Raw genomic sequence first — 16,354 nt, 5'->3', positions numbered from 1 at the left:
TATTTGGGACAATCATGACCTGGATGACTGAGAATCTCCATAGACACATAGAAAGTTATCTTATTCTGTAAACAATTACTTACAAGCAATTGACATCTGTTGAATGTGACTTTTTAATGCAGTTGTCTTTGCATAAAAGCAACTAATTAAAGCTTGGGGGAAAGGGAAAGGTTAGTGAAACAAAATCATTATTCCCATCTCTAGGTGACCTGGAAGTTCAAGGACAGGAAAAACTCCCTTGGGACTGAAATAGAGTTGCATATTTATAAATTCCTGCAGAAAAAGGTAAACATCTTCAATATCGAAGGTCACGGCTAAAAGTTAAACGGGTTATGTAGTTTCACTGGATTCTGTGTTTTTTAGGCTCATTCTCGGTTAACCGACAAGGATATTATTTCGTATTCATTCATTCATTCATTCAGAGCCCAAACATCACCTGCCTGCGAAGGTGAATAAAGATATGGTCCCTATTAAGAAACTCACTTCGTTATATCCAGTCAGCCTTACAGGTTTGGAATTCAAATCTGATATCATCCATTTCAATCATCTCTGTTTTGAAAAATAACATTTGGGATCTCAATTATCAATGAGGTGTAAAGCAATCCAAATGTCGAATTCTGTTCTTTGGCATTCTGGAAAACCTCATGAGGTGGCACTATCTATGTACTCTTGAAAAAACTAAGCAGAATTGAGGCATCAGGAAAGCCCAAATGATTTAGGAAAAAGTCTTAGGAGGTAGCAATGCACATCCTTTATCTACAGCTGCCAAGAAATACAACATGAATGTTCACGAAGTCACCAGGAAGTAGATTCAATCCCAGCATTGACTTTACTTTACACTTTGGAAAAGATATGTAGAAAAATCTATCCCGTTCATTATGTTTTAGGTATCACTCTGGTTGTTTCAAGAAATACAGCTAACCATGTTCTACTTTGTGTTTAGATCGTTAACTTTTCCCTCAATAATCTGTTCTATAGGATATGGCTGTCTGAATTCAATATGGTGATTGATAAATGAGAATGGGAGACATCCATGTTCAAGGCTACCTTCAGCCATGAAACTTATCCAGATGACTTTGGAACAGTCACAATCAACCAATATAGTGGTAGGATTCAATTTTTTTTTACTACTGGTTCTGTGGGCGTGGCTTGGTGGGCGTGGTGTGGCTTGGTGGGTGTGGCTTGGTAGAAATGGCAGGGGAAGGATACTGCAAAATCTCCATTCCCTCCCCATTCCAGGGGAAGGATATTGTAAAATCTCCATTCCCTCCCCAATCCTGGGGGAAGGTTATGGCAAAATCCCATTCGCTCCCACCCCACTAACCTGCTTTCCAGCTCCATTCTCCTGTGCAAACAAAAGAAGACCCAGCCAATCAGCTGGGACTCAGGAGACAGAGAATAGGTGGGGGCGGGGCCAGTCAGAGGTGATATTTGCTGGTACTCTGAACTACTCAAAATTTATGTTACCGGTTCTTCCAGAACTGGTCAGAACCTGCTGAATACCACTTCTGAACCAATATTTCCCAGGTTAATTGTAAGTGTGAATGGAAGGCATCATGCTCTATAAACTTGAAAAGGAAAGGTAGACTATGAATCTAATAAGTAACATTTTCATGCAAAATGCAAATTTCAATCTTGATTTGTTTGTTTCATGCTGGACAAATTTAATTATTAATAAACAAATCAGAATAGGAGGTAGCGATTAAAATTCAAATCAACATCACAATCTGGGATATTGTGTTAGACTATTAAGAATATTGCATATTCTTATATTAAATATTATATTAAATTATTATAATATTATATTAAATATTAAAGGCTGCTACCATCATTTAGAAACAGCATGTGTATGAGTGGTACAATGGCCTAGAAGAGGAGCTCTTGCCTCACAATCAGAAGGCTGTGAGTTCAATCCTAGGTAGGGGCAGATATTTCTCTCTCTGGGCACAATGTGTAATTATCTGCTGCAAACTCTGCATTGGCGACAGGAAGGGCATCCAGACAGTAAACACTCGGCTCCATTCAGTTGCCCCAACTCCACCCTGATATAAGGGACTATGGGGTCATTAAAAGAAAAAAAAAACATGTAGGCATCTGGAAAATATCATTCTGATTATGGCATCAATTTCCATTAGTTGAGTCAAAATTATGTACAGAAAATACTTTTCATAATTTACATGATGACAGGTGAAGTCACCTAGCCCCTTTGCATCTCATGCAAATGGAGATATATTTATAATATCCAATATCTGTACTCCTAGTCTCTGTTTCAGAAGCAGAGAGTTTACAGTCTTATGGAGATGTTCTTCCTGTACAGACTGTGTTAAAAATACAGCATGATTTGATTCTATATGTGGGAATATACAAACCTATGCTATATAAATATATTTAGTAAGGGAATATTGATCTGTTATCTTTGAAGCATAAAGAAGAGAGTCAGATTAGCACTTTCACTTACAAAATGGTTCATCTTCAATTTTCCATTAGAATAGTAGGACAAAGAAAAGGGAAGAAGCAGACTCACTTTTCCCGTAGATTTCTTTGGAACCGAAAACAGTGGTTATTATTCTTACCTTTTACCTCGAGGCATCTTTGAATCCTGCTAATCAAAGCCCCTAAAGGGAGGACAAGAAGCAAAAATGGATGGAAATCCCAAAGGTGCTTTTTCAAGAGGCAACTGGACTTTCTGGTTTTTCTTTGAAGACATTTTGCTTCTCATCCAAGAAGCTTCTTCAGCTCTGACTGGATGGATTTATACTCCTTGCAGACAGCTGGTCATTTGCATTCTTTTAGTGAGTCATTAAGGCCACCTGGAGATTTATGGGTATCCTCGGGATCACCTGAGTAGTACCAATGGGTGTGGAGCCTTCTTGGAACTGTTGAAAGGTCTGTTTTGTAGACTGGAGATAAATAATATTGTATCTCTCCCCCTCTGTTGAGAAAAAGTGCTGTTCAATTTTGACATAGATGGCCTCTTGGACTCCTCTTTTAAACCAGTGGTCCTCTCTGCCCAAAATGTGGACTTTGCTGTCTTCAAAAGAGTAGCCTTTGTCTTTATTTTATCTTAGGTGAGAACCAAGCATTGGTGTGAGGAATCTAAGCCCAAAGGTGGACTGCTGAATCTAATCCTGATCTAATTCCCTCCCATCCAGTCAGAGCTGAAGAAGCTTCTTGGATGAGAAGGGAAACATCTTTAAAAAAAACCCAGAAAGGCCAGTTGCCTCTTGAAAAAGCATTTTTGGGACAGCCATGACCTGGACAGCTGATGGAAGCTTATCAAGGAGAGAACCAACTAGAACTAAGGTGAAATCTGCTTATAGTTAGAACAATTAATCAGTGAAATGACTTTCCTCCATACGCTGGAGGTTTTTAAGAAGAGACTGGACAATCATTTGTCTGAAATGGTATAAGGTCTTCTGCATGAGCAGGGATTGGACTAGAAGACTTCCAAGGTCCCTTCCAACTCTGTTATTTTGTTATTATTGTATAGAAACACCATCAATAGTTGGAAGCATAACTTCAGATATCATGAAAATAACAAAATGTTGATCGTGAAATCCTGAGACAAACCTGGCCTTCCAAACATGTAAGCCGTGTGCTTTGTGTTTTGACATTGCAATGTACATTTTGTCATTTGTCTCTCTTCCCCACAGCATAATTATGATAGGAGATGAATTTCTCCCCCCACATATTCACGATGATTGAGTGAAACTAGGGACAATGGGATTTCATTCCATAACCATGGATGCTAACATCATCAATGTGATATATAAAGATTGCAAATTATAACCAACCAGGCTATAGTTTTCAAAAGGAAATTTTACTATTGGAATTAGCCTCCTCATCTTAAAGATATAAGTAGTTGTGGCATCATGCAGAAAGCTTGCACCATCGGAGCATTGATTACATTAACTCAGATGGTAGAGAGGCATAATTAGGTACGCTTAATAGGGCTTTGTCTCTAGCAAAAGCCTTAATTCTTTTTACATTTGCAGGTGGCTAAGTTTAATTATACAGTATGAACACCAGATGGATCTTCACTTTTTGAGGCCTACATATATCCAGAGCAGGCAGTGCTCAAAAGCAGGTGGGGATGCTTGTAAATTTATCTCCCCATATGCTCCTGTTCTATGCACAAATATAGATCACAAATTCCTTTGGGCTTAGATTCTTCACACCAATGCTTGGTTCTCACCTAAGATAAAATAAATGTTAAATACAAGTAGTAGGAAAAGGTTGGGTATGTATAATCATGTAGCAGTTTCAGAAGAAAAATTGCTCTGTGAGTTCTAGTCTGTACAGTTTGAGAACAAATAATAATCTCGCATAAATAAGGATATTTTAACTGTGGGCTCTGATGACCAAACTAGATATGTATTAATATAGAGATGTGGGTTTCCTCTTTTTTATTAAAAACATCCACAAATTACTTCATAAATGAATTGTCTTACAATATTGACAATTGATCTATCCAAGCTATACAGTTAAGTATATAAGGGTTATATGTTTTAATCCTCTCATATTGTATTTAGCCATCTTGCCTGAGGAGAGATTTTTTTTTTTAGGGGGAGGGGTGAATTGTACTGCTTCTAATTAATAATCCCATTAGTAGATGTCTCCTTATTAAAAAGTGCATTCTACTCCATGTTGAGAAAAGCCATGCGTTGAATCTGGCTGAAACCTAAGTGAGGTTTTTTTTTTTAAAAAAAAAAATCAAGGATACATGGATATCTTTTCTTTGATGGACAATTCCAAATTTAAACAAGCAAAATTATTGTGTACTACATGATCCTTAAAGTGGTTGGGAACACTTCTTTGGTTAGTTTAGAAAAAACAAACTGTACATCTTGATTAGTGTTCAGGTAGTCCTCACTTAACAATGGTAATTGGGACAAGTAACCCCATCACTAAGTGAGGGTGTTGTAAAGCTTGATGTTATGTGACCGTGTCCACTTGCAACAGTAGTTGCAATAGCAACTAGCAGTGATTGGTTGTTTAGTCTATCTGCATCTGAAAGGCTAAGGTCATTCTTCTGAAGACAGCAAAGTTCACATTCTGGACAGAGTGGACCATTGATTTGAGGGTTAAAAAAGACCATTTTGTTAAAACTGGATTGAACAGAGGGGAGGGATATGACATTACTTATCTCTTCTTAACAACCTTTCCACAGTCCCAAGAATGTTCCATACCATTTGAACTCTACTCCAGATGACTCTGAACAATAGCAATACCACTTAGACTTATATAGCACTTCACAGTGCTTTACAGCCCTCTCTAAGCAGTTTACAGAATCAGCATATTTGCCCCCAACAATCTGAGTTTTCATTTTACCCACCTCGGAAGGATGGAAGGCTGAATCAGCCTTGAGCCTGGTGAGATTTGAACTGCCAAATTACAGTCAGCCTGGTGAGATTTGAACTGCCAAATTACAGTCAGCCAAGCAGTCAGTAGAAATAGTCTGCAGTACTGCATTCTAACCACCGTGCCATCATAGCTCTGAGGATACAGATAAACCAAGTGGCCCCAATAACTGAGTCCTAATGACTGACCTCCAGAGTGCTAATGACTGGATGACTGCAAAGAATATAAATCTTTTTATTCCCCACCAGTCAGTTAGAACTGAAAAAGCTACTTGGATGAGCAGTGAAACATTTTCGAAGGAAAAAAGAAAGTCCAGTTGCCTTTGGAAAAGCATCTTTGGGACAACCATGACATGAATCATTTAGAATCTCCATAGACATGGCACAGTGTTCCATGATTTGTATTGGTGACCTCCGTAAGTCTTCTTGTTCTCGTGCCATTGGAAGAGAATATAGTATATCATTCAACAGGCTTACATCTAAGTGGGGCTTTTCCTGCCTTTCTGCTTGATTTTTATACCAATATAACACGTACAAATGGTCATATTACCGTGAGGGTTCCTTTGGCAGAGTAAGCAGCATAGGCATATGGAAGGTCTTGACTGTAGTGAGTTTGGGTCTCTTTGTTACATGGCTGTCCATTAGGATAGTAGCATTCCCCAGTGTTATTCAGAGTCACTGTATTTGGAGAAGAACCTGGCAGGTCAAGCAAGACAGTGTAATTGATGAGCTGGACATCTTCAAGACCAAAGGATGTCCACTGACCCAGAAGTTTTGTTGCAACATCTCTATCTTCTTTTCCATTCTGCTGTATCAAATCTCTACAAGAAACAATATCAAACACAATTGGGTGTACATATTGGCTTTTCCAATAATAAAATAAGCTTCTGATTATATACACAGGCAACTTGGAATCTATTTTTAATAAAAACAAAGAAAGAAAAGAAATGTTGCTCTAGGATGCTGGATGAGTATCCTTGTTGTATTAAGTCATTGTTTACCTAAGCATGATTGGAGAATAAACCAGAATTATCTGAGTTTGAACAATAGCATGTTAAAGCCCTGATTTAAACACCACATTAGGTGGTTTCAACCAGCACATTAACTAAGATCTGAGTGAAATTATGACTTATCATGACATGAAAATCCAGACATTATGTTGGTCCAATATAAACACATAACAAAGACATTGATTCTCTCTTTCTCTGAGGGAGATGGGCAGAAATAGATAGATAGGTACATAGATGGATAGATACATAGATAGATAGAAAATTAGACTAGATACTAAAGAAGTTGAGCCAAGAAAATACAGTATATAGCTATACTAAACCATGAAAATATGAAGTGGCATATAAGAATTGACTATTCCAAGCATAATTCTCAAAAGCCAGATAAACAGATGTCAAAAAATGTGATGGCAGCACAAAGTTTAGGGAACAGAATCGTTAAGGGAAACCATTGATGCCATCTTGACAGATAACTTTAAGAAGAAGCCAGGCATGGGTTGTTGTTGTTGTGGAAAAATAGAAGGAGGAAGGAGTGCTAGATATGCTTAGCACCTTGGGTTTCATATATGAGGTGGTAAACATACCTACTACAGTATTTTTCCCACAACAACAACTAATGCCTGGCTTCTTTTTAAAGTTATCTATATACATTCTACATACTACATACAAAGTAATAAAAGTGGGTGGATACACACACACACACACACACACACACACACACACACACATACATATCTATCTTTCTATCTTTCTATCTATCTATCTATCTATCTATCTATCTATCTATCTATCTATCTATCTATCTATCTATCTATCTATCTATATCCTTGGTTTTCCCAAGGATTTTAATTTAGGAGCTGTGCTGCAGTGGTTAGAATGCAGTATTGCAGGCTAGCTCTGCCCAATGCCAGGAGTTCAATCCTGACCAGTTCAAGGTTGACTCAGATTTCCATCCTTCTGAGATTGGTAAAATGAGGACCCAGATTGTTGGGGGCAATATGATGGCTCTGTAAACCACTTAGAGAGGGCTGTAAAGCATTATGAAGTGGTATATAAGTCTATAAGTCTGCTATTTCTATTTGTCTACTTATGGAAAATAACAATTATGTCAAACTGTATCACTAATTGCCTATGTTTGATTTCTCCACCAAAGTTACTATAAACTTTGTAATCCTTCTTTTATGTTTATACCACATTTACCATGTTGTTAAGAAATATGCAAAGCCATAGTAGAAACTATATGTCACATTGTCACAATCTGAGGAGGATTTATTTTGCCATATATCTCTATTGTCAATTGTCATTTATATGTCAATCCAGGAAAGACACAATAAGCATCTGTTTTCACTGGAGGTCATCTGTCTCCCATTTCAATTCCTGCTCTCTCTTTCTCAAAAGGTTACTTTTCTTTTTTATACACATTTAATTAAATGTTTTTAAAAGAAGATTAAAAAACTAGCAAAAGCTAATACAAAGGGAAAAAAAGGGGGGGAAAGAAAAGCAAAAGAGGCCAAAAGAAAAGATAAAAAGAAATAGAAAAAAGAATCTTCCAATTTCCTTTGCAGCAAATACAGGTATGAATTCATAGCTATCTCTTACTCTATGATTTCAAAAAAGACTCTCTATTTTCTATTATTTAATATTTTTGGATCATCAAAACCAGAAATTAAAAAGTCAGTTTTTCTGTTTTATGTGAAAAGATTTATTAAGGTTTTCCAATCAGCCGTAAATATAGATGCCTTTTCTCTCAACCAGGAAGCCAATGTAGCCATCTCTGTAAGTTCCATCATTTTCATCAACCGTTCTCCATTATAGGCAGTGCTGAACCTTTCCACTTGAGAGCATATAATAACCTTGCTGCGATTATCATATACAAGAATGCAATGTTCCATTATTTTTTTCTAGTTGTCTTTCCATTAGTCCTGAAAGAAAAATCTTGGTTGGTTATTGTCAGCCGGATCTGCAGAATGCAATTTGAGGCTTGCTTGCCCTCAGTTGCCATGGAAACAGAGAAGGGTGTTTTTTTTTGGCATTTGGGGTGGAGAAGTGAGTTGGTGTGAAGTGTTCCTGTGAAGGAAGGTTTGCTACCCATCAATGGAGTGATGTTGTTTGGACTTTTCCAGGGCCAATCATCTTGGGTCGCTGGAGGCATCCAACATCTTTTATTCCAAATAGGATAAATAGGCTGAAAAACAGCTTCTATCCCAGGGCAGTAGCTCTGTTGAATTCTACTGTGTAGTGCAGTGTTGGTGTGGTGTTGAAGGTTTTCAATTCAATGTGTGGGGTGTGAAGGATGTGTGTTTGTGTTTATTTTCATGATCATGATGTGCACTGAAGATGGTGTTTGATTTCATTGTACAAGGTGCAATGACAATAAACTAAACTAAACTAAACTAAACTAAACTAAACTAAACTAAACTAAACGAAACTAAACCTAAACCTAAACCTAAACCTAAAACCTAAAACCTAAAACCTAAAACCTAAAACCTAAAATCTAAAATCTAAAATCTAAAACCTAAACCTAAACCTAAACCTAAACCTAAACCTAAACTAAACATCTGCTGAAGAGACTTCCCATAACATCATATTGGATGCTGATTGGTCTTTATGGGCTGACCCTGGGGGTGGAGGGATTTGAGGGAACTTCCAGTGTGTAACTTTGATGTGAACTGTCTTGCCTTGCTTGTGCTGCCATCAGTTCATTCTTAGTAAAAGTACCTTTTCTCTAAATCTATGGAGTTGGGGAATTTCTTTCCTAAGATTTGAATGGAGGCCGACCTGACAGTTACTTTACCAAAATGTTGTGCTCCCTCGGAGTCAAAATGTCAGTTGGACAGTACAGAATGATGAAGTAAAGGTTAAATGTCAAGCTTAGAGACGCCACAAATCTGGTCACATTGGACTTTGCATATGTCTTCTAGTGCCCATTTAATTGAAAAACAGAGATTATTTTCAGACAAATTAGCAAAACATTCATCACCTCTGATCTACTCTAACACCACACACTTTTCAAGAGTAGTAGGCTTACGCTAAAGGCTTGTAAGCTCTTTTCAAGAGGAATAATAGCCAAAGGTCAGCTCTTTGGACTTAATCTTTTCCACTTTATCTCCAATAAGTCTTCAAATAGTCTGTACACAATAGACAAGTTAATCCAATCACTAGTACATTACAAGCCAGTGATTTCATCGGCTGTGCCCTTTAATGCAATGACATGAACTTGGATAGTTCCAATACGTGCCAAGTCATTTGATTAACACAAATGCTCCAGGAGTACCCACATTTCTCATCATTATTGGAAGCATTAATAGATTAAATAAAAGCCACCCTATTACAAACAAGATTGAGGTACTTCCCCATCATAAGCACATTTTTCATTGCAGGGGGTAATTTTAAATGAAGATTACAATTATAGAATCATTCTTTTTACTGCAAAATGAAACATGATCTCTACTCAATAATTAAATAAAAGCGGTTTTAAAACTTTAGTGACAATATACTTGATTGAATTTTTAAAAGCATTTTGTTCCTTATTTAGTTCATAATTTATTTTCAGAATATTAAAATACAGGTGCAAATCATACCTTAAGCTTTATTAAAGCCCAAGAGCAGATACGAAGTGTTTTTAATTAGTCTTGGGAATAATGCAATCTTTCCCCCCCCAAAAAAAATGCTAGTAAAATTTCTAGCAAGATTAGGTCAGTGAACTTAAGTTGTACCTCAGTATGACATATAATCAGGTCAATTTTGAAAGGAATGTACCAAGCAGAATTTGGTTGAAAATAGGTATGTGTTATAAAATAGAGGTTAGAAAATGAATGCTATAACTGTAAAGGTGCAACTTAAATTTTAAACAAGATTTGAAAAAAGATACAAAGGTGCTACTCTCCAGTCTAGTAACCACAGGGGAAAATTTGTTTAATGAGAAAAGATAATATTAAATTGTAAACAGGACAGATGAAAGTATAAAAGTATTGATTAGAAAGATTTTAAAAATTAGAAAAAGATATATAATTGAATTAAGAAAGGAATGAGATAATTTAAAATAAGGCTATAGAAAGTAAAGAAAGGGAAAAGCTATTGAAAAAATTGTGAAAATAGTTATAAGATTTGGATTAGAATGTATAAGATGAATATGTATTGAGTTTGTATCTGTATGGAGAAGTAAAGGGGCATGCTGTTCTCAAAAAAAGATATTTTATTTGTATTTGTATGTTTTGTGAAAACCTAAATAAAACTTTATATATATAAAAGGAAACATAATCAGATCAGTCTACCTGGAGTTTCTTCCATGCAACTCCATGTTGATACCCTATAAGTAACAAAATTTCTAAGCAGCTCCAAACTCTAGAGTAGAGTTTTCTTGAAAGTTAACATTTTTTGTTATGTCCTTCAATTCTTAATCCAGCAAAAATAAGATTTAACTAGATCCTTTAGAAAGCACCAAAGTCACACTTCGTTCCAATCTTTTCCATGGTAATTGCTGAGTTTCCCAATTGCATAGACATATCTTGGCTTTCTCCCTACTTATGAGTGAATTTAAACATTATTCATCCATGTTTAATTCAACTTTTGTTACAAAGTTTGGACAAATCAACCACTACACAAAGCACATAAATTGTAATCAGCAGTTAAGAAGACAAACAAAGACAACAAAAAGAATCTGAAATTGTATAGGGTTCCCTACTAGAGCAGGGGGTTGTACTAACTAGAAAACCTCCAGGATCCCTTCAAATTGTGTTGTCCCAAAGGTGCTTTTTCAGGAGGCAACTGGACTTCTTGGGTTTTATTGTTGTTGTTTTTTGAATACTTCTCATCCTTTCACTTCTCCTCCAAGAATCTTCTTCAGCTCTGACAGGATAGTGGGGAATGGAAGGATTTATATTCCTTGCAGACAGATGGTCATTTGCATCCTTTAAGCGGGTCGTTAAAGCACTTTTAGCTACACAATTTGGGATGAACACCCTTTGAATGGTTTGGGAGTAGGAAACAATTTCCAGAGGAAAAAAATTGCAGACTACAGGAACCAGAACTACTACTCAGGTGACCCTGAAGACACAGATAAACTTCCAAGAGCTTCAACGACCCTCTAAAAGGATGTAAATGACCAGCTGTCTGCAAGGAATAGAAATCCTTCCATTCCCCACTATCCTGTTAGAGCTGAAGATTCTTGGACTCTTTTTTAAGGAAGAACAAGAAAGTCCAGTTGCCTCCAGAAAAAGCACCTTTGGACAACCATGACCTGGATGACTGAGAATCTCTACATACTTTCCAATTCTGTTATTCTATCTGTCTGATGGTTTGTGTGTTAAACTATGGAAGGATGTTAATAATTTTTATAATGTTTTTAAGTGTGATAAATAACTATGTAGTGATGATAGGTAGATAGAAAGACAGACAGATAGATGGAGAGAGAGTGAGATGGAAAGATAAACATACATCTATCTCTATCGTTTTTCTTAAAGTAGGGAGAAGTAAACGCTCTTCTCGATTATCTCTAAATGAATAGGTCACATACAAAGTTATAATCCTTTACATTTGTCATGATGTTTTAGGATGATAAAGTGACTGCTATCATTTTAAAGGACCATACCTGTAACCAAGTGTCTTTGTACCAGAGGTGGCATTCAGCAGGTTCTGACCAGTTCTGGAGAACTGGTAGTGGAAATTTTGAGTAGTTTGGAGAACCATTAGCAGATATTTTGAATAGTTCAGAATACCACCTCTGACTGGTCCTGCCCCATCTATTCTTTGCCTGCCGCATCCCAGCTGATTGGCTGGGTCTTCTTTTGTTGCCCTTCACAGGAGAACAGAGCTGGAAAGCAGGTTAGTGGGGTGGGGAGGGAATGGAGATTTTACAGTAGACTTCGCCTGCCACGCTCACCAAGCCATGCCCACCAAGCCACACCACGCCCACCAAGCCACACCACGCCCACCAAGCCACGCCCACAGAACCAGTAGTAAAAATTTTTGAATCCCACCATTGCTTTGTACGTGTCTGTCTTTCTCTTAACCATATAAGGAAAAGCCATATTAATCAACAACAAATCTTTTGCTACAAATTGGCATGTTTATAAATAGCACAATCACCCTAATGCTGGTATCTCCTGCTGTGGAAGAGATACAATTATCACCATTGAATAATTTTTTCTCTTTACCTGTTGGCTTTATTTACTCATTGGCCATGGAATCACAATTCTACAAACAAGCCTCCATAGATGGAATGATTCTCACCTATCTGGTGCTCCAATTCCTTGGTCTGTACATTCACATATAAGATGCTTTTGTAAGATAAGGAAGTTGAAAACCATTGGTTCAATCTATCCAGAAATATAGCACAAGGTATCATTGTTCACAATTTATACTATAAAGCCCCAGCAATCTGACTGCAATTGTGTGAATCAGAAAAGAAGCTGCAAAGTTCCTGAAGAGGAGAAAGCAATTTGTCTATACAACTCATCAGTTCACAACAATCATAATGCTAGTATTTCTTGTCAGCACAGCAGTGTGACAGTCCCTAATGGTGAAAGGATACAAGTTGTCTCTTTAGAAAAGTGAACACTAATAGAAACCAGCCTTTTGATCTAAAATAGGCATGGATGGAAAGTAGGGTGTGGATCAATCAGCATGGCTGGTAAAGGGTGCAGGCACAGACGTTGAACAAATTCTGCCAACTTCATTTTTGTGGAATTTCTAACATATGCACTTTTGTTACCATATACACTCAGTGTGGGTATTTTTTGTCCAAAGATGTGAGATAGAAACCTGAATTTTCAATCACAAAGATAATGGAGATAATCATCTTATTGTAAATGCTCCAATACTGGAAGTTTTTAAGAAGATATTGGATAACCAATTGTCTGAAAAGGTATAGAGTTTCCTGCCTAAGCAGGGGGGTGGACTAGAAGACCTCCAAGGTCCCTTCTAACTATTCTATTCTACTCTACTCTAGTCCACTCCACTCCAGTCCTATTAGTTCATAAAAGAGTCAAATTGCATACTGAAAACAGAATCACTTCTTGTTGTCTAACTTAGAAAGGCTTAGCTCTAAGAAACAACACTCTCACCTGTGGTATATAACTCATAGGTTAAAGATGGAACCAGGATTGGTCAGAACTAAATTGTAGACTGCTTGAGTGTGAATTAGTGCTGCAGACTAAGGGAAGGATCTTTTTTTTTGAAGTGGAGGAGAATAGAATGAAGCAGGAAACTTTCTTGATGAGGATCAATGAACCCAAAAGAACAATTTCTCTATGAATGGACATACTCCATTCCCAAATGATCTGTTCCCAATATGAACAGGAAATTAAACTATATGCTGGGAATCTCAAATCTACACACAACTTTAACAATAATAGGGACAGGAGCAGAGTGAATCTTGTCAGATTATGGAAAATGCCATGAGCCACTCCTAAAAGAGTCCATATTTTGACTTTTAGACAAATGTCTAAAATGTTTCTTACATTTTGAGTATCTCTCTATGTTCCTACCTCAGAACTTCAACTCCCCAATTTCTCAGCAATGGTCATGTTGTCTATAGAATTCTGGGAGTTGAAGTTAACATCTCAGAGAAATGTCAAAATTGAGACTCACTGACATACATTTATTACAGTTCCTGGGTTCTTTAAGGCTCCTAGTTCTAAAAGGCTGCACAGAACTTACTATACATGCCCATGAGTAGAAAATTCCTCCTTGCTTAAGGCTACATATCGAGGTTGCATCCGCAATCCCAGATAAGTACTGTACCTTTTCCACACCATATAGCAGGAAAAGCCAACTCTTTAGTGCCATCCCCTCTGCATTTTGCAGATCATATCTGTTATAAATAAGTTTTACCCATCATCTTAGAAATGTTGGAGAAATCAACACCTCCAAATTTTAATACAAAGTGACAGATCTAATCAGTAGATTAGAATAGAACTGTGCATCCGATTTCACAATTCTTGGAACATTGGAAAAAATATATTTGGGAATATATACTTTGAAAGAAAATTGCATGCAGAAATAGATACTTCAGTATAATTGCATATGAAAATGAGAAATAACTGTATCTTAGCAATAATACCTAGTGGTGAACTCCGTAAGTCTCCTGCTCTGAAAAGATATTTATTCACATGGATTTCTGTCTGAGTGGCACAGGAAAAGACTTTGGTGAAAACCTTTGCCAGCAACCATGGAGCTATTGTTTTCCTATAAAGGAGCCTTATGGGCAGAAATTCCATCACAAGCTGTCATCCTGGGGTGAAATACACACATGCGGTTGTGTGCCTGCTTTTCAAATATTACTTGTCTTTGTGTGTTAATTCCCACCCTGCTTTTCCATCAGGGCCCCACAACTTAAATTGGCACTTTCCATTTACCTCTTCCTGAAGTCTAATTGCTCGAGAAATAACAATTGGGAATTAGCATGCATATGTGTTGCAAATGAACTGATCTATATTTAGGGAGGGAGGGGAAGTGACAGTGTGCCATTCCAGAAAGAGAGAATGCAAATATCTTCAGCATTCATTCCTATCATGTCAAAGCCTCTGGCACCAGAAAGGATGGCTGTTTTTTCTTTCTGTTTTCTTTTTCTTTTTTCCACCATCTCTTCCTTGTACATTTTTGTTCCAGGCAAAAGGTACACAAGACAGATGATAAGCAATATCTTAACTCTCCTCCAACACAAAAAAAGTACACAGCCTGATCCATCAAAAGCCAGTAACTGACATTTGAACGACACTATGCAATTAATCCACAGAATTGCCATATAGAAACATAAATCTCTATCAGTGAATAGCCCCATGCAAATGCATTACTCCTCCATCCAGACAGATCTCAGCATCTGCAATGGCACAAATCCATAAATACTTTTAATCTAAATATACTTACTTGGATTTCTGAATGTTTTGCTTTTAATATCAGCCGGGTTTGGTGCTTTATCATTCCTGTGGTTCTAAGCTCACAGTACAGTCAGCCCAACTATACTAGGTACTAGTTGTCTTGGATATCATAAAAGGCCCAGGTTATTTTACAATGAATAACTTCTCTGTTTCTAAAAGTAGGACAGAACTATAAAATTTGCTCCATTGGGCATCAAAATGCCCTGGAAAAGCTCCCTAACCTGTTATGCCAATATACTATCAAAATGGATCCTTAGAAAAGCTTTAGAACACAGCTTAACATGCCTGACCTCTCTTTTGTGTCATCTGGAGTTAGGTTAGGTTAGGTTAGGTTAGGTTAGGTTAGGTTAGGTTAGGTTAGAATTAGGTGAGGTTAGGTTAGGTTAGGTTAGGTTAGGTTAGGTTAGGTTAGGTTAGGTTAGGTTAGGTTAGAATAGAACAGAACAGAACAGAACAGAACAGAACAGAATAGAATAGAATAGAATAGAATCTTTATTGGCCAAGTGTGGCACAGAAGGAATTTGTCTTGGTGTAAATGCTCTCAGTGTACATAAAAGAAAAGATACATTCATCAAGAGTCAAGAATCATAATGTACAACACTTAATATTAGTCATAGGGTACAATAAGCAATCAAATCATACTAGGAAACAGTCAATATAGATCATAAGGATACAAGCGACAAGGTTATAGTCATACAGTCACAAGTGGGAGGGGATGGTGATAAGGAGTGATGAGAAGGTTAATAGTAATAGTAGTGCAGTCTTTGTAAATAGTTGGACAATTATGCAGGAAATAATAATTATCACATGATACCTTTTTTTCAATATTCTACCATATGCTATCAAGAAATACTCTTTCTCTGTAACATGTCTTTATCTGGACAGTTCTTACTCTGTATTATGCAGATATTTGAAGGACACATATACTGTCCCAGCCATTTTGAGGAGCAGAGTAACAGGATGACAGAGCTGGAAAGGCCCTTGGAGGGGTGTCAAACTCAAGGCCTATGGGCCAGATCCGGCCCACGGGGTGCTTAGATCTGGCCTGCAGGACCAGCCTGGCATTAGCAAAGGTTTAGATCTGGCCTGTGGTGCCTCTACCAGTGAA

At 37.2% G+C, this 16,354-nt stretch overlaps 1 protein-coding gene across 21 annotated transcripts in view; it reads right to left on the bottom strand.

Annotated features, from left to right (window-relative positions):
• Window positions 1–16,354, bottom strand: part of NAALADL2 (N-acetylated alpha-linked acidic dipeptidase like 2) — a 608,345-nt gene that overhangs the window by 350,312 nt on the left and 241,679 nt on the right. For all 21 annotated transcript variants that reach the window (XM_087933480.1, XM_087933485.1, XM_087933494.1 and 18 more), the window contains one exon: window positions 5,911–6,181. In XM_087933480.1, the coding sequence (XP_087789606.1) occupies window positions 5,911–6,181 (271 nt within the window). The remainder of the gene's footprint in view (window positions 1–5,910; window positions 6,182–16,354) is intronic.

Source organism: Pseudonaja textilis, chromosome 4 (genome assembly GCF_049901715.1).
Source record: "Pseudonaja textilis isolate UNSWEBS1 chromosome 4, rPseTex1.2, whole genome shotgun sequence".
Classification (NCBI taxonomy): domain Eukaryota; kingdom Metazoa; phylum Chordata; class Lepidosauria; order Squamata; family Elapidae; genus Pseudonaja; species Pseudonaja textilis.
The sequence above is the reverse complement of the archived record's forward strand: the minus strand, read 5'-3'. Positions and strand labels throughout refer to the sequence as shown.